Source organism: Scyliorhinus torazame, chromosome 19, assembly GCF_047496885.1.
Source record: "Scyliorhinus torazame isolate Kashiwa2021f chromosome 19, sScyTor2.1, whole genome shotgun sequence".
In the NCBI taxonomy this organism is placed as follows: Eukaryota; Metazoa; Chordata; class Chondrichthyes; order Carcharhiniformes; family Scyliorhinidae; genus Scyliorhinus; species Scyliorhinus torazame.
Window position 1 is genome coordinate 57,277,879 of NC_092725.1, and position 21,253 is coordinate 57,299,131.

A 21,253-nucleotide genomic window follows, 5' to 3' on the forward strand; every position below is an offset into this window, starting at 1 on the left:
AGGGCACACACAGAGAGCAGTCTTCAGTCACACAGAGAACAGTCTTCAGTCACACAGGGCCCACACAGAGAGCAGTCTTCGGTCACACATGGCCCACAGAGGACAGTCTTCAGTCACACAGGGCCCACACAGAGAGCAGTCTTCAGTCACACAGAGAACAGTCTTCAGTCACACAGGGCCCACACAGAGAACAGTCTTCAGTCACACAGAGCCCACACAGAGAGCAGACTTCAGCCACACAGAGAACAGTCTTCAGTCACACAGGGCCCACACAGAGAACAGTCTTCAGCCACACAGAGCAGACTTCAGCCACACTGAGCAGTCTTCAGCCTCACAGGGCCCACAGAGAGCAGTCTTCAGCCACACACAGAGCAGTCTTCAGTTACACAGAGAGCAGTCTTCAGCCTCACAGGGCCCACACAGAGAACAGTCTTCAGTCACACAGAGCCCACACAGAGAGCAGACTTCAGCCACACAGAGAACAGTCTTCAGTCACACAGGGCCCACACAGAGAGCAGTCTTCAGCCACACAGAGAACAGTCTTCAGCCACACAGAGCAGACTTCAGCCACACAGAGCAGTCTTCAGCCTCACAGGGCCCACAGAGAGCAGTCTTCAGCCACACACAGAGCAGTCTTCAGTTACACAGAGAACAGTCTTCAGCCACACAGAGCCCACACAGAGAGCAGTCTTCAGCCACACAGAGAGCAGTCTTCAGTCACACAGGGCCCACACAGAGAGCAGTCTTCAGCCACACAGAGCCCACACAGAGAACAGTCTTCAGCCACACAGGGCCCATACTGAGAGCAGTCTTCAGCCACACACAGAGCAGTCTTCAGCCACACAGAGCCCACACAGAGAGCTGTCTTCAGCCACACAGGGCCCACACTGAGAGGTCTTCAGGCACACAGAGCCCACACAGTGAACTGTGTGTCTTCAGCCACACAGAGAGCAGTCTTCAGCCACACAGCTCCCACAGAGAACAGTCTTCAGTCACACAGAGGCCACACACAGAGCAGTCTTCAGCCACACAGAGAGCAGTCTTCAGTTACACAGAGAACGGTCTTCAGTTACACAGGGCCCACACAGAGAGCAGTCTTCAGCCACACAGGAACCACACAGATAACAGTCTTCAGTCACACAGGGCCCACACAGAGAGCAGTCTTCAGCCACACAGCTTCCACAGAGAGCAGTCTTCAGTCACACAGGGCCCACACAGAGAGCAGTCTTCAGTCACACATGGCCCACAGAGAACAGTCTTCAGCCACACAGAGCCCAGACAGAGAGCAGTCTTCTGTCACACAGAGCAGTCTTCAGGCACACAGGGCCCACACAGAGAGCAGTCTTCGGTCACACATGGCCCACAGAGGACAGTCTTCAGCCACACAGAGCCCACAGAGAGCAGTCTTCAGCCACACACAGAGCAGTCTTCAGTCACACATGGCCCACAGATTGCAGACTTCAGCCACACAGAGAGCAGTCTTCAGTCACACACAGCCCACAGAGAAGTCTTCTGTCCACTGAAAGAGTAATCCTTATCCACACCGCGCCCTCATATTGCGGTCTTCAGTCACACAGCACCCTCATTGTCCCCACACACTCCTGGCAGCCGTCATAGAGCTGTCGCCTTTTAAACCATCCGCCGGGTCCACTTTGGCCCCGGCACCTGGCGCGTTCCCGCTCCTACCCGCACAGAGATCCAACCAGCAGACATCCAAGGGCTGGTGCAGACTCAATGGGCTGAATGGCCTCCTTCTGCACAGTAAATTCCATGATTCTATGTTCCATGCTGGGCAGGCCTTAATTGGCCACCATGGCATGATATCTTGACATCAGGCAAATGAGGTACATACAGACAAAATATTTGTCCTGGTTGCGGAATCTAGGACCTGGTGGCATGGTCTAAAATTTAGGGGCAGACGTTTCAGAAGTGAAATTAGGGGATACATCTGCACACTCAAAAGGTGGTAGAAGTTGAAATTCTCATCTGCAAATGGCATCTTTCTTAATTTAAAATCTGAATTTGTGTATTGCAAAGGGATCTGGGGCAAAGGCAGAGATATGGAGTTAGGAGAAGGATTAGTCTTGATCCTGTTGAATAACAGGATAGCCTCAAGGGGCTAAATGGCCCACATTTCCTAATTGACAGCACTCCTGGTCAAAGTTCGCACACTAAGAATGCCCACTGGAGCTCGACAACCATAAGTGACCTGTAGGGATGGAGACACACCCCGGCAAAGGCTCAGTGACTTCGGAGAAGAAGGGAGGGAACGGCAGGAGCAAAGCCCCTGTGGCATTCTACAACATTGTGGATTGATTCTACAAGGCAAAATATTAATTGATATTGCTGAGCGCTTTCCCCTCCTGCATCCTAATCAAGGGGAGGGTTGCTGGTGTTGAAGCAAGGAACAGATTCTAACACAGTCCTGGTGCAGAGACACCCAAGGCCAACATATTCTAAGTCTGAGCACTGATATTTATTTGACCATAACATTAGCAACAATAGCATTTTAATGGCTAATTATTCAATTCTCTCTCTGTCTCTCTCTCTCTGTCTGTGCATTTCTGTTTTGAAGGGGCCTAATTATGTACGCCGTAATTTATTGAGGATCTTTTACACAGACAGATTTGGACATTGAACATGAGTCTCTCAAGGATGGCCGGTCAAAGGTGGCAAATGTGTGCAGACTTCGGGGTCACATGGTCCACCCCGGATTTGACATCCAATTTATCACTTTGGGTGCTGGGGGTGTGATGGAAACATCAGTGGGGATAAGTGGAAATGTTTGTGATGCATCCGCATCAAGCTGCAGTCAGAGCTGGTTAAAATGAGAAGCGGACCTTTGTGCGTGGTTTGGCTGCTTGGGGAATTGGTCTGAATATCCCTTCACTACTGGTGCTGTGCAAAATTTCTTCCTCATCTTTGTTCACATGTTAACATGTTTCTCTGTCTCTGTTTCTATCTGACAGAAGTCCCACATGTTCAAATAAATAGACCAGTGAAATACCAGAGGACTGAATTTCATTTGAATGTATGAAACTCTAATGTACTGGGGTCCCATGGTATCATGTTAGCTTTTGCCTTTTGCAATCGTGGTTGTCACTGGTTCAAAAACGCAAAGACCTGACTCGTCATCAGTCTGATTGATACATTTCATTGCAACCTAGATTCACACATCCGACACGGAGAGTTTTCCCAAACGGTGGTATCCTAGCTTCCCGTTGTGTTGTGGTGTCTGCAGGAGATGTAGCAAAGCTCGAGTGTTGTCATTGGTGTTGTTTAATTGCTTTAGAAAAGGAAGTCATTGCCAGGGGTAACCCCATCAAGCTTTTGAGTGTTTCGTCTTCCCACCTCAGGCAGTATTTAATTAACAGCTGTCAGATTAACCAGACCTGGATGTTGCTGAGCTCCCTCGAATGCACAGCCAATTTGTTAGGCACCAACTGACTCCGATCTTCCGAAATCGGAATAGACTGCGGAATTGCTAGCTGTAAATTAAAATTGTTATCGTGTGCTGAGTAGTCACTGGTGTGTAAATTAACGGCAAATAAATTACCCACTCATTAGGGATTCAACAGCAGCAAGAGTGGGACAACAGTACAGAACACTGAAGGAACATAGTCAGTTAATTGGCGAGTGTTTATACTGCAGCTTCAGCACCTTTGTGCCGTGGGTGTGTGTGTCGTGGGTGTGAGTGTGCCGTGAGCGCGCCCTGGGTTGTGAGTGCGCCCTGGGTTGTGAGTGCGCCCTGGGTTGTGAGTGCACCCTGGGTTGTGAGTGCACCCTGGGTTGTGAGTGCACCCTGGGTTGTGAGTGCACCCTGGGTTGTGAGCGCGCCCTGGGTCGTGAGCGCGCCCTGGGTTGTGAGCGCGCCCTGGGTTGTGAGCGCGCCCTGGGTTGTGAGCGTGCCCTGGGTTGTGAGTGTGCCCTGGGTTGTGAGCGCGCCCTGGGTTGTGAGCGCGCCCTGGGTTGTGAGCGCGCCTTGGGTTGTGAGCGCGCCCTGGGTTGAGTGTGCCCTGGGTTGTGAGTGCGCCCTGGGTTGTGAGTGCGCCCTGGGTTGTGAGTGCGCCCTGGGTTGTGAGTGCGCCCTGGGTTGTGAGTGCGCCCTGGGTTGTGAGTGCGCCCTGGGTTGTGAGTGCGCCCTGGGTTGTGAGTGCGCCCTGGGTTGTGAGTGCGCCCTGGGTTGTGAGTGCGCCCTGGGTTGTGAGTGCGCCCTGGGTTGTGAGTGCGCCCTGGGTTGTGAGTGCGCCCTGGGTTGTGAGTGCGCCCTGGGTTGTGAGTGCGCCCTGGGTTGTGAGCGCGCCCTGGGTTGTGAGCGCGCCCTGGGTTGTGAGCGCGCCCTGGGTTGTGAGCGCGCCCTGGGTTGAGAGCGTGCCCTGGGTTGTGAGCGCGCCCTGGGTTGTGAGCGCGCCCTGGGTTGTGAGCGTGCCCTGGATTGTGAGCGTGCCCTGGGTTGTGAGTGCGCCCTGGGTTGTGAGTGCGCCCTGGGTTGTGAGTGTGCCCTGGATTGTGAGTGTGCCCTGGATGTGAGTGTGCCCAGGGTGTGAGTGCACCTTTGGTGTGAGTGTGCCCTGGATTGTGAGCGCGCCCTGGGTTGTGAGTGCGCCCTGGGTTGTGAGTGCGCCCTGGGTTGTGAGTGCGCCCTGGGTTGTGAGTGCGCCCTGGGTTGTGAGTGCGCCCTGGGTTGTGAGTGCGCCCTGGGTTGTGAGTGCGCCCTGGGTTATGAGTGTGCCCTGGGTTGTGAGTGTGCCCTGGATGTGAGTGTGCCCAGGGTGTGAGTGCACCTTTGGTGTGAGTGTGCCCTGGATTGTGAGTGCACCCTGGGTTGTGAGTGCACCCTGGGTTGTGAGTGCGCCCTGGGTTGTGAGTGCGCCCTGGGTTGTGAGTGCGCCCTGGGTTGTGAGTGCGCCCTGGGTTGTGAGTGCGCCCTGGGTTGTGAGTGTGCCCTGGGTTGTGAGTGTGCCCTGGGTTGTGAGTGTGCCCTGGATGTGAGTGTGCCCAGGGTGTGAGTGCACCTTTGGTGTGAGTGTGCCCTGGGTTGTGAGCGCGCACTGGGTTGTGAGTGCGCCCTGGGTTGTGAGTGTGCCCTGGGTTGTGAGTGTGCCCTGGGTTGTGAGTGTGCCCTGGATGTGAGTGTGCCCAGGGTGTGAGTGCACCTTTGGTGTGAGTGTGCCCTGGGTTGTGAGCGCGCCTTGGGTTGTGAGCGCGCCCTGGGTTGTGAGTGCACCCTGGGTTGTGAGTGCACCCTGGGTTGTGAGTGTGCCCTGGGTTGTGAGTGTGCCCTGGGTTGTGAGTGTGCCCTGGGTTGTGAGTGTGCCCTGGGTTGTGAGTGTGCCCAGGGTGTGAGTGCACCTTTGGTGTGAGTGTGCCCTGGATTGTAGCGCGCCCTAGGTTGTGAGCGCGCCCTGGGTTGTGAGCGTGCCCTGGGTTGTGAGTGCACCCTGGGTTGTGAGTGCGCCCTGGGTTGTGAGTGCACCCTGGGTTGTGAGTGCACCCTGGGTTGTGAGTGCACCCTGGGTTGTGAGTGTGCCCTGGGTTGTGAGTGCGCCCTGGGTTGTGAGTGCACCCTGGGTTGTGAGCGCGCCCTGGGTTGTGAGTGTGCCCTGGGTTGTGAGTGTGCCCTGGGTTGTGAGAGTTATGGTTGTGAGCGCGCCCTGGGTTGTGAGCGTGCCCTGGGTTGTGAGCGCGCCCTGGGTTGTGAGCGCACCCTGGGTTGTGAGCGCACCCTGGGTTGTGAGTGCACCCTGGGTTGTGAGTGCGCCCTGGGTTGTGAGTGCGCCCTGGGTTGTGAGTGCGCCCTGGGTTGTGAGTGCGCCCTGGGTTGTGAGTGCGCCCTGGGTTGTGAGTGCACCCTGGGTTGTGAGTGCACCCTGGGTTGTGAGTGCACCCTGGGTTGTGAGTGCACCCTGGGTTGTGAGTGCGCCCTGGGTTGTGAGTGCGCCCTGGGTTGTGAGTGCGCCCTGGGTTGTGAGTGCCCCCTGGGTTGTGAGCGCGCCCTGGGTTGTGAGCGCGCCCTGGGTTGTGAGCGCACCCTGGGTTGTGAGTGCACCCTGGGTTGTGAGTGCACCCTGGGTTGTGAGTGCGCCCTGGGTTGTGAGTGCGCCCTGGGTTGTGAGCGCGCCCTGGGTTGTGAGCGCGCCCTGGGTTGTGAGCGCGCCCTGGGTTGTGAGCGCGCCCTGGGTTGTGAGCGCGCCCTGGGTTGTGAGCGCGCCCTGGGTTGTGAGCGCGCCCTGGGTTGTGAGCGCGCCCTGGGTTGTGAGCGCGCTCTGGGTTGTGAGCGCGCCCTGGGTTGTGAGTGCGCCCTGGGTTGTGAGTGCGCCCTGGGTTGTGAGTGCGCCTGGGTTGTGAGCGCGCCCTGGGTTGTGAGCGCACCCTGGGTTGTGAGCGCGCCCTGGGTTGTGAGCGCGCCCTGGGTTGTGAGCGCGCCCTGGGTTGTGAGCGTGCCCTGGGTTGTGAGTGTGCCCTGGATGTGAGTGTGCCCTGGATGTGAGTGTGCCCAGGGTGTGAGTGCACCTTTGGTGTGAGTGTGCCCTGGGTTGTGAGCGCACCCTGGGTTGTGAGTGCACCCTGGGTTGTGAGTGCGCCCTGGGTTGTGAGTGCGCCCTGGGTTGTGAGCGCGCCCTGGGTTGTGAGTGCGCCCTGGGTTGTGAGCGCGCCCTGGGTTGTGAGCGCACCCTGGGTTGTGAGCGCGCCCTGGGTTGTGAGCGCGCCCTGGGTTGTGAGCGCGCCCTGGGTTGTGAGCGCGCCCTGGGTTGTGAGCGCGCCCTGGATTGTGAGCGCGCCCTGGGTTGTGAACGCGCCCTGGGTTGTGAGCGCGCCCTGGGTTGTGAGCGCGCCCTGGGTTGTGAGCGCGCCCTGGGTTGTGAGCGCGCCCTGGGTTGTGAGCGCGCCCTGGGTTGTGAGCGCGCCCTGGGTTGTGAGCGCGCCCTGGGTTGTGAGCGCGCCCTGGATTGTGAGCGCGTCCTGGATTGTGAGCGCGCCCTGGATGTGAGCGTGCCCTGGATGTGAGTGTGCCCAGGGTGTGAGTGCACCTTTGGTGTGAGTGTGCCGTGGGTGTGAGCGCGCCCTGGGTTGTGAGCGCGCCCTGGGTTGTGAGCGCGCCGTGGATGTGAGTGCACCCTGGATGTGAGTGTGCCCTGGATGTGAGTGTGCCCAGGGTGTGAGTGCACCTTTGGTGTGAGTGTGCCGTGGGTGTGAGCGCACCGTGGGTGTGAGTGCGCCGTGGGTGTTTGACTATAATTTGACTGTAAAACGCTTAAAAATGTGACAATGAAAAACCTTGAACACTCGGGCACTTCACACAGCCGTGAATCGTATTTGATATAAGGAGGTGATAGGAACATAAGAGAGGAGCAGATCTTTCAGCCCTTCAAGCCTGTTCTATCATTTAATCAGGCCATGGCCACTCTGCCTTGGTTCCATATCACTAACCTAACAGAAATCAATCAAAGTCAGATTAGAACTGAGCTCGGCCCAACATTGTCTGGCATGTCCCATACTTCCACCACCCTTTGTGTGAAGATGTTCATCCTGACACGACCATTGAACAGCCTAGCTCAAATTTTAAGATCATGGCCTCACCAGAGGAAATAGTTTACCTCTCTCTATCCCACCAAATTCTTGAATCATGTTGAATATGCCAACTAGATTAAAAAAAAAATTTAGAGAACCCAATTTTTTTTTCCAATTAAGGGGCAATTTGGCGTGGCCAACCCACCTAACCTGCATATCTTTAGGTTGTGGAGGTGAAACCCATGCAGACACAGGGAGAATGTGCAAACTCTTTTTTATATAAATTTAAAGTACCAAAGTAATTTTTTCCAATTAAGGGGAAATTTAGTGTGGCCAATCCACCTACCCTGAACATCTTTGGGTTGTGGGGGCGAAACACACGTAAACACGGGGAGAACGTGCAAACTCCCCACAGACAGTGACCCAGAGCCGGGATTGAACCTGGGACCTCGGTGCCATGAGGCAGCAGGGCTAACCCACTGCGCCACCCTGCTGCCCTGAGAATGTGCAAACTCCACACGGACAGTAACCCGGGGCCGGGATCAAACCCGGATCTTCAGCGCTGTAGATAGCAGTGCTAACCACTGCACCTCCGTGCTACCCAAAATACGCCAACTAGATAACCCATTAGTCTCCTATGTTCAAGCAAATACCAGCCTAGTCTATGCAGCATTCCTGTTCCTCAGAGGTGGGATTTTTTTAAAGTATGGTAGTCTCTATTTGCCAGAGTTGGATGCCTAACAGGTCATCAGTGTAATGCTTCAATGATATCAGCAGAGCTTCCATTGGAATGGAGGGTATAAATCAGACCTCTATTCACGATATGAAGTCAAACAATGCAGTTTCACTGTACAATCAGTTTCACTGTACATTTGATTTTTATGGGCTAGATTTTACAGGGTGGGGGGTACATATGCCCCCAGAAGCAATATTGAATGCCAATGCACGTTAAACCAGTCCATCCTGCAGTAATAACACATTGCAGGCAGCATGGGTGAGGTGATAAGAGGGACTTCCGCCCCTCAGTGGGAGAAAGTCCCACCCTTGAGAGATGCCAGCCAGTCAGAATGGCTGGCTGCTCCAGCAGTCCCAGCAGCGGCAGAACCCAGTAGTGGGTGTTGCTGGAACTGCAAGCAGGCTCACGGATGAAAGGGACATGGCCATTAAAGAGAGGCAAATCTCGGGCTTTGGATGGGGAAGGATCAGAGATAAATGGTGGTGGGGTTGGGTTTTGGAAGCCAAAACGGGAGGAAGGAGGTGAGTGGGGAGGGGTGTGTGGAAGGTAACAACTTGGCTGGGGTAGGGGTGGGGTGGGGGCAAAAGGTAACAACTTGGCTCGAGGGGGAGGGGGTCCCCTAATACGCACAGGACACCACCCCGCCCACTCCAGTTTTTCTTCTTGACTTTTAAAAATGTTTTAAAAAAGACCGACCGACCTATTTCACCCACCTCCCCATGCTAACCATATTATAGCACGAGGAGGGTATTATTTGGGCCACTTGGCTTGGTAGCCGGCTCAACTGACAGTTAATTATTAATGTTCGACGGGGGAGGGGGGGGCTGCAAAATCCTGCCCTACATTTTAAATCAGCAATTAAAATTGACTGCAGTAATCCTTACTTATAATTAGGCAAATGTGTGAGAAAGCATCACATAAAATTAAGTTGATGATCCGAATCATTTTGCTCATCAGTGGATTTAATGAAAGCGCAGGTATTAAAATATGGTAGACACTCTCCCACTCACAGCGTGAAATCACGCTGTAAGATAATAGACACATGGCTTCACACGTTAATCTTGCTGGTATTTTTAGCAGTGGACCACTTGTTAAATTGCTGAATGTTCCCACTATAACGGATAGGAATATCATGCTGAAAGCATTAGGCATTTATAATTATTATCCGACTGTGTGATTTCAAGGCCCTCAGTCTTTGGCCTATTTTGTTTTTAACCAAAAAGGAGTTGCTCTTATTTGTAAGATTTTGAGTTCGGGGCCCACAGATATGCAAGACAGGTAGTCAAATGTTTGCCAGCCACTTAAGGTAGTTTATTAAGTTTACTGAAAAGCAATAGCTTAGATGTGATACATTAGGTAATTTAAAAATAAATTTAGAGTACTGTTATGGGCGAGGCGTTTTCAGAACCCCAAAATGTATCATGAAGTTCAACCAACCTCTCCCTTTAATGTATCTGTTGGTTTTCCTAGCACACGGCCTGTTCCCTAGGTGTGGGATTACAATTATGGACACGTGGGTTTTTAAACACAAAACAATGTTTATTCCATGAACTTAACTTAACATCTTAAATAAACATTGGATCTCTTAACACCCCTTACTTCAAAGCTAACTCAGAAAATATTGCAACAGTAAATAATTCCTCAAAATGTTCCTTCAAACTTCCAAGAGACTTAACACCTTTAAACAGAATCACATCAGGTTAAAGGCTTTACTATTATGAGTTTAAATCACCCAAATGATCCAGAGATAGTCTTTCATGACAGAGATCCAGCTCACTGCAAACACAGACACACCCCAAGCTCTTTTTCTCCAAACTGCAGCTGTCTGGAAACACACAGACACACACAAGCTGCTTTTTAAAACTGAAGCTCTCCGGAAGCACCCAGACACACACAAGCTCTTTTTCAAACTGCAAAACTAAACTGCAAAATGGCTGACCTGACCTCAGCTCCACACACTCTCTGACGTCACAGTTTTCTTAAAGGTACATTGCTTAAACATCCATGTCTTAAAGGTACTCTCACATGACAGTACCCAATTCTTTTCTCTCCCCAATTAAGGGGCAATTTAGCATGGTCAATCCACTTAAATGTCTTTTTGGGTTGTGGGGGTGAGACTCAAGCAGACACCGGGAGAATGCTGCCATGCTGCCTGTAAATAAGGATCCCAGACGAGTCTTTATTTACGGGCAGCACGGTAGCACAAGTGATTAGCACTGTGGCTTCACAGCGCCAGGGTCCCAGGTTCGATTCCCCGCTGGGTCACTGTCTGTGCGGAGTCTGCATGTTCTCCCAGTGTCTGCGAGGGTTTCCTCCGGGTGCTCCGGTTTCTTCGCACTGTCCAAAGACGTGCAGGTTAGGTGGATTGGCCATGATAAATTACCCTTAGTGACCGAAAAAGGTTAGATGGGGTCATTGGGTTACGGGGATAGGGTGGAAGTGAGGGCTTAAGTGGGTCGGTGCAAACTCGATGGGCCGAATGGCTTCCTTCTACATTGTATGTTCTATTGTTCTATGTTCTATGAATTTGCAAACTCCACACGGACAGTGACCGGGGGCTGGGATTGAACCTGTGTCCTTGGTGCCATGAGACAGCAATGCTAACCACTGCCCCACCGTGCTGCCCTTGTATTAGCTAAATAGATGGGGAAAGTATACATCCCATGACAAAGTGGTGGACAAACGGATAGTTGGCATAGAGTGCTGTTGAACTCCGTAGTTTGTGATGGCAGCATGCTGCTCTCCAGCCAAAGTGCTGCGAACTCTTCCCTCAGTCTTCCTCCGTCTTCCCTGGTCTATTTTTCATCTGAAGAAGGCAGTTATTTGATGAGGGCTGAGGCTGGATGAGGATTGTCTTTCCCGCCCAATCTCTGAGCACTCATTAATACACTCTACTCAATACAGGAGGTTCGTCACCTTTCCCTTGTCCATTGCTCAGCTCAAACTCACTGTTTAGTTTGCTTCATGCTGAGGATCATTTGCTATCCATTCCCAGACAGTTGTATAGATATAAGGGCACACAAGATGCCAGAGGACCCCTAATATCAGTTCTAGAATGTATATGTCTTTGTTTTGCCTCAGCTCGCGGATTTGCTAACATGAGACAGAAACAGAAAGCACACAACCTTCTAGAGTTTTCCAGTACAATGCCTGCTAATTCTAGAATGTACTTTTTTTCCAATTAAGGGGCAATTTAGTGTGACCTATACACCAACCTGCACATCTATGGGTTGTGGGGGTGAGACCCATGCAGACATGGAGAGAATGTGCAAACTCCACACGGACAGTGACCTGTGGCTGGGATTGAACCCGGGTCCTCGGCGTCTTGAAGCAGCAGTGCTAGCCATTGCGCCACCGTGCCACCTTATTTTAGAATATTCTTAAAGATTACGGGCGGGATTCTCCGACCCCGCGCCAGGTGGGAGAATCGGCGGCGGACCATGCAAATCGTGCCACGACGCCCCGACGCTGGGATGCGATTCTCCACAAAGTGCAGAATCTGCGCCATTGGGGCTGGCGTGGTTGGTGCGGCGCTGGTCAGGGGCCGCTCTATGCGGCTCCCCTGCGATTCTCTGGCCCAGATGGGCCGAGCAGCCGTAAAGAAAAAATCTCGAGTCCCGCGGGCGACATTCTAACATGCTTTGAACCCGCGGGATCTCGGCGTTGAAAGGCCAGGGGATGGCCTGTGAGGGGGCAGGGGGGATCGGACCCCGGGGGGGGCCTCCGATGTGGCCTGGCCCGCGATCAGGACCTGCCGATCGGTGGGCCGGCCTCTCTGTCTCCCAGCCTCCTTTCTTCCACTCCGGCGCCTATACTCCTGTGCCATGTTGGGTCGAGGCCCACGTGGACAAGGGAGACATCGCGCATGCATGGAAATCACGCAGGACCCACTGCGCATGCGCGCATCCCCCGGCGCCCATTCCACGGCCGGATCAGCAGCTGGAGCGGCGTGAACCACTCCAGCGCCTTGCTGGACCCCTTTAGGGGCCAGAATTGCTGATCCTGGGGCCGTGTTGACGCCGTCGAGAAAAGCGACGGCGTCAATACTTAGCCTCAGGATCAAAGAATCCCGCCCCACGTTTCTTACAAATGGCTTTGTCGCAAGTGGTTCTGTCTTTTCCAGATGCAATATTGTTAAATTTTCAGATGATCTGCCAAGCATGGGAACAGAGACACTCATTAAAAATAGTTAGGTGTTGTAATCGTCAACAACAACTTGTGTTTGGGGGCTAAAAGAAGGTTGAACTTCAGTTAAAGGGAGAAGTTAATCATGTTGGCAAAATGAGTAGTAAGCTGGAGAATTGGAAGGTTTTGGAATTCAGCAAAGAACGACCCAAGGAATTGGTAAAGGCGGAAGGAAAGAGCAAGTGTTAGTAAACTAGAACGAGACATAGGCCGGAACTCTCTGGCCATTGGGATTTTCTTTTCCCACCAGCAGCGCCCCCGCCCCCCATTGGCAATTCCCATTGGCAAGCGGTGGGAAGAGAAAATCTGCTGCCAACGCTTGGTGCTCTGTCGAGAAACACGTGTCTGGGATACTAGAAAACACCGCCCATAAAACAGACAGCAATAGCTTCTATAGGTATGTAAAAAGGAAGAGATTAACCAAAGTAAACAAAAAATAGAGATAGGAAAAATCAGCTGATATCGTTTGGGCTGGATTTTCAATCCTAGATCCAACTTGCTCCGTGTGTGGCTTTGAGAAATAGAACAAGATCAGCCAGGCGGAGGAGAGTGGTGGTGGATGGGAATTGTCCAAGCCTCTTTTCGAGAAATAAGCGAAGAGCTCTCAGGTCATCCTGGTGTGGGATGGAGGTGTAAAGAGATTGAGCACATCCATGGTGAATAGGATGCGGTTAAGGCCCTTAGGACTCTCAACAACTTCTCCCTTAGCTCATCCCATTTTCTCCAAATCAAATGTGTAGCAATGGGCACCCACATGGGTCCTAGCTACGCTTGCCTTTTTAGAGGGTATGTTGAACATTCCTTGTTCCGCCCGGGACCCCTCCCACAACTCCTTAACCGGTACATTGATGACTATTTTGGTGCCGCTTCATGCTCTCACCCGGACCTGGAAAAATTAATCAACGCCAGGCCTGCTGAGATTTTCCAGAATTTTCTCTTTGGTTCCTGGTTGCACCTTTGGGATGAAATGTGGGTTCGTAACCTGGAAATGCTGGTGGCAAGGCTCTGAAGGAAATTGGAACACAGAGAGAGATTTTCGGGGATCTGACCATTTAGGAAGCTGTTTTTGGAAACCTTGTCAATTAAGGAGGGCAAAGTATCTGGAGAGGAGTTACCTGGAGCAACCAAGGCTGTTAGTAACTGATAACCCCACTGGGAGATGTTGATGGGTTTAGGAAAATGAGGGAGCGTCTTCTGAACACTCTGCACATTTTTTAAAGCATGTCCACAGTTGCCAGGCCAGCAATGTAGAGGGGGTACCTTGTGGCCGTGTGGAAATCATGACTGTGGGAGGGGTGAAAGTAAAATAGGCATTGCTGGCACCTCCCATCCTGCTGCTGGGAGACCGCCTCCATCCATCTGATGGGCTTAAACTTCAGTGGGGATACCCGCACGCAGTGTGGAAAATTGCAGGTGGCTTGTAAAGAGTACCTCCATCGGTTCATTAATTGACCTAATTGGCTCCTTGCCCCTGAGGTAGCTTCCCTCAAAGTAGGCTTGAGGCAGAAACATGTTGGCAGACTGGAACACCAGCTAGTAGCGCTAAATTGCCAGTGTGACTGCCTTGCTGAATAAAAAGTCACTCATTCGATGCCTTCATGATAGAAGACATCAAAAAAACTCCAAAATAGTCGGGAATGAAGTGTCCAATGAGAATAAGGAATTCTTTAAAAATATAAATGTATATAGCACTGAACGCATTAGTGAGACCAAAAGATGGAATGTGGGGAATGTCCCAAGAGGAGCGATTGAGTAGACCAGACCTATATGAGTTTCGAGGAATGAAACATGTAAGGTTACTAATTGGTTTGACTAAGTAGATGCTAATCAAATATTTTCCCTCGTTGGCGAGTCAACAACATGGAATGATATTTTTAGAATAAGGCACCAGCCATTTAGGACTGGGACGAGGAGAAATTTCTTCACTCAAAAGATTGTGAATCTGTGGAATTCTCTGCCCTGCTCTCGAATGTCAGTTGTTGAATTTGTTCAAGACTGAGATTGATAGGTTGAAGGAAGCAAATGATGTGGGAATAAAGCACGATGGCGTAACTGTGATCTTATTAAATTGCGGAGCAGGTTTTTTGAGAGCGACACAGTGGCATGGTGGCTCACACTGCTACCTCACAGTGCCAGGGACCCGGGTCTAATTCCATCCATGGGTAATTGCCTGGGTGGAGATTGCACTTTATCCCCGTGTCTACGTGAGTTTCCTCCGGGTGCTCCGGTTTCCTCCCGCAATCCAAAGATGTGCAGATTAGGTGGATTGGCCATACTAAATTGTCCCTTAGTGTCCAACTATGTGCAGGTTAGGCTTGGGGGATAGGGCGGGGTTGGCGGAGCAGTAGACCTGGGTATGGTGCTCTTTCGGAGAGTTGGTGCAGACTCGATGGGCTTAATGGCCTACCTCTGCACTGTAGGGATTCTATGACTCTATAATTTCTGTGAAGGAGTTATCTCTAAGAATGGGCTGTGATCAGATGGTTGATGTGCTGTAGAAATGGGTTTCAAAGGGACAGATGAAACGCAGTAAGGATGGATTATTTATGAGATTGATGGACCAAATGCCTTTTTAAAAGAGTGGCTTTTCTTTGATTCTGCTGCTATAGAATAACGTATCATATTATAAGCTGGTGAAGTAGACCGGTGACAATATCGGTGCTTACTTTCTGCTCTTTATTTTTCAGGCGTGCTGGCGAATTGGTAACCAAGACAACTGGACATTATCCCCTTGAAAATTCATGCTGACCCCTCTTTGGACCGGAGCTGAGAATGTGGTCCCTGTTGAGTCATTTTTTTGCATTGTCATTCATTTGCTGCTTAGCAGGTAAGTTGAGCGTTGGGCATGACACTGACGTGAAGGGTTTTCTGCTGCCCCCCCCCCCCCTTGGCATGATTTCAGATGCAAAGAACTTCCAAGGTCAGCACTAAATTTCATGCATGATTAATCTTTGCACCTACAGCTTCTGTTGACGGCTAGTCGCGGCATCATTGAGGCCTGAAGATGAGCGAATATGTGATTTTCGATGCTGATGCGCAACAGTCGGATGAAACAAAAAAGCATAGAGGTTGCCTTCATTTGTGTCTCTGTATGAGCAGTTGAGTCCCCCGCGTTCCTGCGTACTTTGTGCCAAGTCTACCGTTTCACATTAAAAATTCTCTTACAAGAGCTTGGCGCAATGTGCATGAAAGTAATACTATTATGAAGCACGTTGGATTAATATCTTGATGCCTGACTGACGACTTGAGTATCTGCCTTGCTCACGGATATACCCAGGGGCTTTACAAGCCCTTCAGTGAGGCAATGGGCCATTTTAACCTGGTGTATGCAGGCTCAAAACAAAACTCGATTCCCCGGTGACCATGCAGCATTAGTCCTTTGAAGACGTTTGCAGAGCGGAAAGGTGGTAATTTATTTCTGCCTGCCGTTGTGTGCTAGCACAAAGTACACATCAATTATGGATGCAAAGATGCGTCAAGTCTCGCAAAGCTGTAATAATGTTCAACTTGACAGGAGCTGAAACCATGCAGATCATCAGCCCCACCAGCTGATGCAGTGATGGTTTTGTGAATTTGTTACTTCATTCCCAGCTGGCATCTTCAGGCCAGTATCTACTCACCGAATAATGAAAATGTGTAGCAAAACAATTTGCTGGGGTATCTTTCCTCAATGCCAAGCTTTTTCTTCGCCGAGTCACTTCGCTGGAGGGTGGTTCTCGCTGGCATTTGATTCACGGCTGCATGAAGTGAATTTAATTTAAAGTTAAGATGGATGCAGCTTGTTCCTGACTCAGCTTCCAAGCTGCATCAGTGACCAGGTTTAGTTAATTGTATGGAGGTAAACCCCCCAAAAAGAAATTTAACATTACTGTGTCAGTGTAAAAATTGTAACATTTTGGACAGGCAAATGCGTGTTGGGTCCTCCTGTATGTTGTCACTATTCTCTCACTGACCCAAGTTTAAACTCTGAACTATAGAAATTCATCAAATGATTGGAAGCACTTATTGTAATTAATGTGTGTCAACAATGATGTGTAGTTGATAAATGGGATATAAATTCAATGACAAGGAAAATCATATTTGTTGGTATTGAGGCCAATCCAAATGCCACTGATCTATTTGACTGAACAAGAATTGCTATTTGGTTGTCCGTCACATGCAGTGCATTGTGGGATGGCCATTGTGAACTCTGTATGTATAGGCACAATGAAACCAAGGAGCCACCTGGTTCCATGCAAAGCATTCCGTTTATCCCTCGATTGCACCTGTTTCGATGTGACCTCGATATTTGTCATCTGGCATTCCTAACTCTCTCGCAGAATAAGAATGCCACTGGCTGGAGTTAGAGGTGTTCTCCATGGAGCCTGCATTAGGCAGCAACCAAGTCCAGAAGTCCTGCATGCCGCTAATTGTATTCCACGTTGTTTCCTATTGGGCGCCTCCAAGTTTGTAATTCCTCAAATAATTTCTTTGCCGTGCAGATGCTAAATGGAGCAGCCTACGTTTACTTGATTGACTGCAATCTTTTAAATGTGGATTTTCTTTAAAAATTTCTTGTCAAGATCCAGAGACAGCTGGTTCCATGCTAGGAGTGTTTAGTCACTATATAATGAAGTGCGTGACACATTAAAAGATGGTGGGGAGGGGGTGGGAGAGTAGGTGTGGATGAGTAGCTTGGGTGTTGCAACTGCTCAGGAAATTGCATTTTGAGATTCAAGTTAAATGTTGCAAGATTTAACCTAAAGGAGGAATAAGCATGAGGAGTTAATGAAAAAGATGTGCTTCAGCATTTAAGATTTCAATGCAAATTCTTTTTGGTCTTTCTCATTAGCTAAAATGTATTTGTTGTTTTATTACTCTTAATGAAATATATCCCGTGTCTGTCAATAGTAATTAAATCATCATGCACTCTGCCGCATTATGCGAGCCTATAATCCACAGAAGCTTTTGGCCTTTTGGGTATTTTGTTGATTTCTAAATATATGTTGTGCTTTTGGTTCTGAAGAAAGAGGCATGTTTGAATATCAGCATGGTATGTGAGAACAAGCCAATCTTTATTATTACTGTAATGTACGTGTAAAAATGTAACTGGGCATTGTACATCAACAAGCCAACTTATAAACCTGTGATAGGTACAGTTAGGACTTTATGACATCCCAATATTTTAAGGATCAAATCAATTTTATAACTTGGAAGGTCAGTGTGATATTTTCCAGGAAAGTTCATTTCCAGGGAGATTTCCACACTTGTTTAGAAGACCTAAAGTTGGTTAAAACGGACAAGTTTGCATTGCACTTGCCCTTTCAACGAATATTGGTTCACATTTTCACAGGAACAACATGAATGCTGAGCACATGAGTCTCTCCCTTTGATGGTGAGCAATTGGAAGTGACTGTATGTTAAATTCTGTGTCTGTTATTTGCATGGTTTATTCATGGTGACTTTATGGGATATATGTTTTTGGAGGGGCGTGAGCATGTTTCTGATTTCCCAATGGTCTTGTTGTTACACATTGCCAATTCTTTATAGGTCTAGTGGAGAGTCATATCCTCTCTTGCATGCTCTCTCCAAAATTTTATGATATGCAGCTGTGCAGTATTAATACATATTGACATTCACTGAACAGAAGTGTCTGTTGCTTGTCATTAGCCAAATATCTACACTGCTGTACCAACATACAGCATGAATTACTCAAGTAGACAATCTCATCTGCTGATAGATTCAACTCAACCGCAGAATAAATCTTACATTGATATTTTATGTTTGGAACATGAAAGCAAACATCTGTAATAAAACCCAGGATTGCCCTTTGCAAACAGCTATAGTTATCAGTAAACGACGCGGAGAATGTCTCCTTGGTGCTTAACTGCAACCCAGAGAAATGCCCTTGAAGCTGCTAATTCTGCATTGTGTTAGAAGTTTAAAAGGTTTTTTGCCCCCTGCTGTATGGTGCTTTGGAATTGTGAAACTAAGTGCAGGTCCATCATTCTAGTCAATGATGTGTAGACTATTATTGACAAACCTTGCCGATTGTGGTGTGCCGAAGCATGGAAATATTTTCACAAATGTAAGGCTGGAGTTGGGCATCTTGTCATGTGTCCCAATTAGTTAGGCTTGTTTGTGCATGTTTTAGGTTTTAACATCTTTTGTCCCCAAGATACCTGGCAATATGAGTTAATAACAGCACAGTGAGGGCAACATAAAGAGTGGGTGAATTCAATGTTAAATGCAAAAACAAATAAAAGAAATGAAAGGAAGATTGATTAAAGAGGAGAAAAGAGAACCAGAAGAGTAAGAGAAAAAGTTGATGTGAATTTAAAACATGATATTTTATAAATTTCCAAAAATAATTCATAATCTGACAGAAAGACTTTTTTAATGGTCCATTCCCTGGGCAAGAGAAGTTGATTGGTGCTCATGATCAAGTATTGCATCATTTAAAGTCTATTTTTCCATGAATGAGTGGCATCTTAATGCAAGAAGTGAAAAAAAATATTTGATATAAGTAGAGGAGCTGTCATGTTGGGCGAAATTCTCCGGTATCGGCGCGATGTCCGCCGACCGGCGCCCATTATGTTCAGCTGAGCAGATTTACCAGTGTTGAAAAGTACCCATAGAGGCAACAGTTGGTGATGTCAAACTTGAGGCTCAAAATCAATCATCAGGAGCATTCTCCATTCTTAATACCATTGTGGCTCCCTGAAGATCTTAGCTGAGGGGAAGAGTGCACATCAGATTGTTCCCCTTTTGTCAGATCAGTTGTCATTTGCTACCGAGTTATGGAACTGATCAGTTGACTTAATAATTGTGAAAAGCTCAAACCCACTTCACCAATTAAGCAACAATGTACATGTATACTGCAGTCCAAGTATGCTACGGGCCACGTACACTACAGTCCAAGTATATTGCTGTCCACGTATAATGTGGTCCACATATACTGTGGTACATGTATACTGTGATAGAGACATGAAGACCAGTTCAGTGTCTTTTTTATTAACCTTGTTTTTCTGCGACATTGTTTGTCTCAGTGCAGCCCACTGCTGTTAAGTCGTACCTTGAACACAGAGGACAAATGTTCTTTTGATGGTGAAAACAGTGTCCTATTTATTTGGAGGTGAGATAGTGCTACTTATGATCCCTTTCGTAAATACTGGCCTGACCAGATTGCAAGATTTATTTTACCCCCTGTTCTCCTCTCAGGAAACAGTTTGTAGGCTTGTAGCACAGGTTGCCTTAATACGCAGTTTAGCAGTGATACATTTCCAGGTGACTTGGTTGAAAAGCAAAAGATGAAAGGTTTGCAAGAGTGTTTTTTGGAGATAATGTTCTTATTTACATTGTGTCATTTTTGTAGCAGTCTCTTCCCATCTACCACCTACCATGCAAGCAGTGAAAATTATGCATTTGGCATGCAATCACATGCTTGTGATACTTGACACTTTATTTGCACAAATTGCCTTTTTTACTGAAACAGTTGCTCACTGGAGTTATCAGTCACCTGTATCAGGATATAAATACGGAGCCGACTCTACTGCCAGGGAGCATCCGCCATTTCCAACAACACAGCACAGCTGCTTAAGGAGTACTTTCCAGGTCTCCAAACTCTTGTCCGAAATAGGGAAAGCTATTGAGTTCTGTGTGACCTTCATGTGAAAAGACAGAACATGGGCCTGGAGCGCTGGACTGAAGATGATCCTGTGGCTCAAGGTAGAGGAGATCTTGCTATGTGCTCATTGGACTTTGTCCGCTGGGTGTCTGATCAAAGGAAATTGCTCTGGGATAGAAGACACTTGGTTGAGTGAAGAAATGATTTATTGATGATATTGGTACGCTTTTTTTTCTCTTGCGTCTAAAAATGATAGAATACCTTCCTTGTGTAAGATGTTGAATGGATGGCAATGCCATGTGATATTTCTTCTGTCTGTGAGTAATTGACAAGCACCCATGTCTCTTGCTGTTTAACACTTCCCTAAACTGCACGTGGTTGATTTAAGAGGTTAGCGAGCAGGCGGAAGCAAGATTTTGTGAGTGAATAATTATTTTTGATAACATGGTAGCTAGCTTCTTCTCATCTATGTGGTTCAATCATCAATTTCAGAACCTTTAGCTCTCCTCAGCCAAAACCTTGTCTCTTTTGATGGCTGAAGCATCTACCAAAGTCTGCCAACAAATGCTGGTGGATTTCAATCTGTGATTGTGGACTTCAATGCAACATCACCAGACAAGATTTCCGTCCAGATCTAAAGTAATTATCTGAACTGGTCTGAGTCAGGGCAATTTGATGGATCCCTGAATTTGGGTCAGCTTTTGTTCGAATGTTTTTGACAGGAGAAATAATGAAGGGGAACTGGGTTCCTCAGTGAGCGAATCGTTTTGTGCTGTACATTCTGGGCTATGTTGGTGCCTGGGGACAGTTAGCGTGCTGCATGTTCTGTTGACACAGTAGGAAGGTGGGATGAGGTGAGATGGCATTGCTGGTCAGAGAACACATAGAAATAAATGGTCTGGTATCTGTATGTGCCCAATTATTTACCTGAGAATGATTAAGGATCACTACATTGTTAATTGTTCTGATGCCATGCCTTCACCATTGCTAATCTTACGAGAGAGACATTCAGCCATACTTTGTGCTAAAATGAGGGTTTCATATCGTCAATTGAAACCAATCGAGGTGAAAAATGTATTTCCGAAACTTGAACATTTTTCCACTTTGTGATTGTTCAACCCACTTCCTGTGGAACACAACAAGAGAAAAGGCCATTTAGATCACTTGAGGCTCAGCCATTTTCCAACTTTACAGCCGAACACACGCCTTCTGTT

At 48.7% G+C, this 21,253-nt stretch overlaps 1 protein-coding gene across 11 annotated transcripts in view; it reads left to right on the forward strand.

Moving 5' to 3' along the window:
- The window catches only part of LOC140396152 (contactin-1-like), a 1,065,645-nt gene that overhangs the window by 426,056 nt on the left and 618,336 nt on the right, over window positions 1-21,253 (forward strand). For all 11 annotated transcript variants that reach the window (XM_072484363.1, XM_072484362.1, XM_072484364.1 and 8 more), the window contains one exon: window positions 15,121-15,260. In XM_072484363.1, the coding sequence (XP_072340464.1) occupies window positions 15,206-15,260 (55 nt within the window). In that variant the 5' untranslated portion in view covers window positions 15,121-15,205. The remainder of the gene's footprint in view (window positions 1-15,120; window positions 15,261-21,253) is intronic.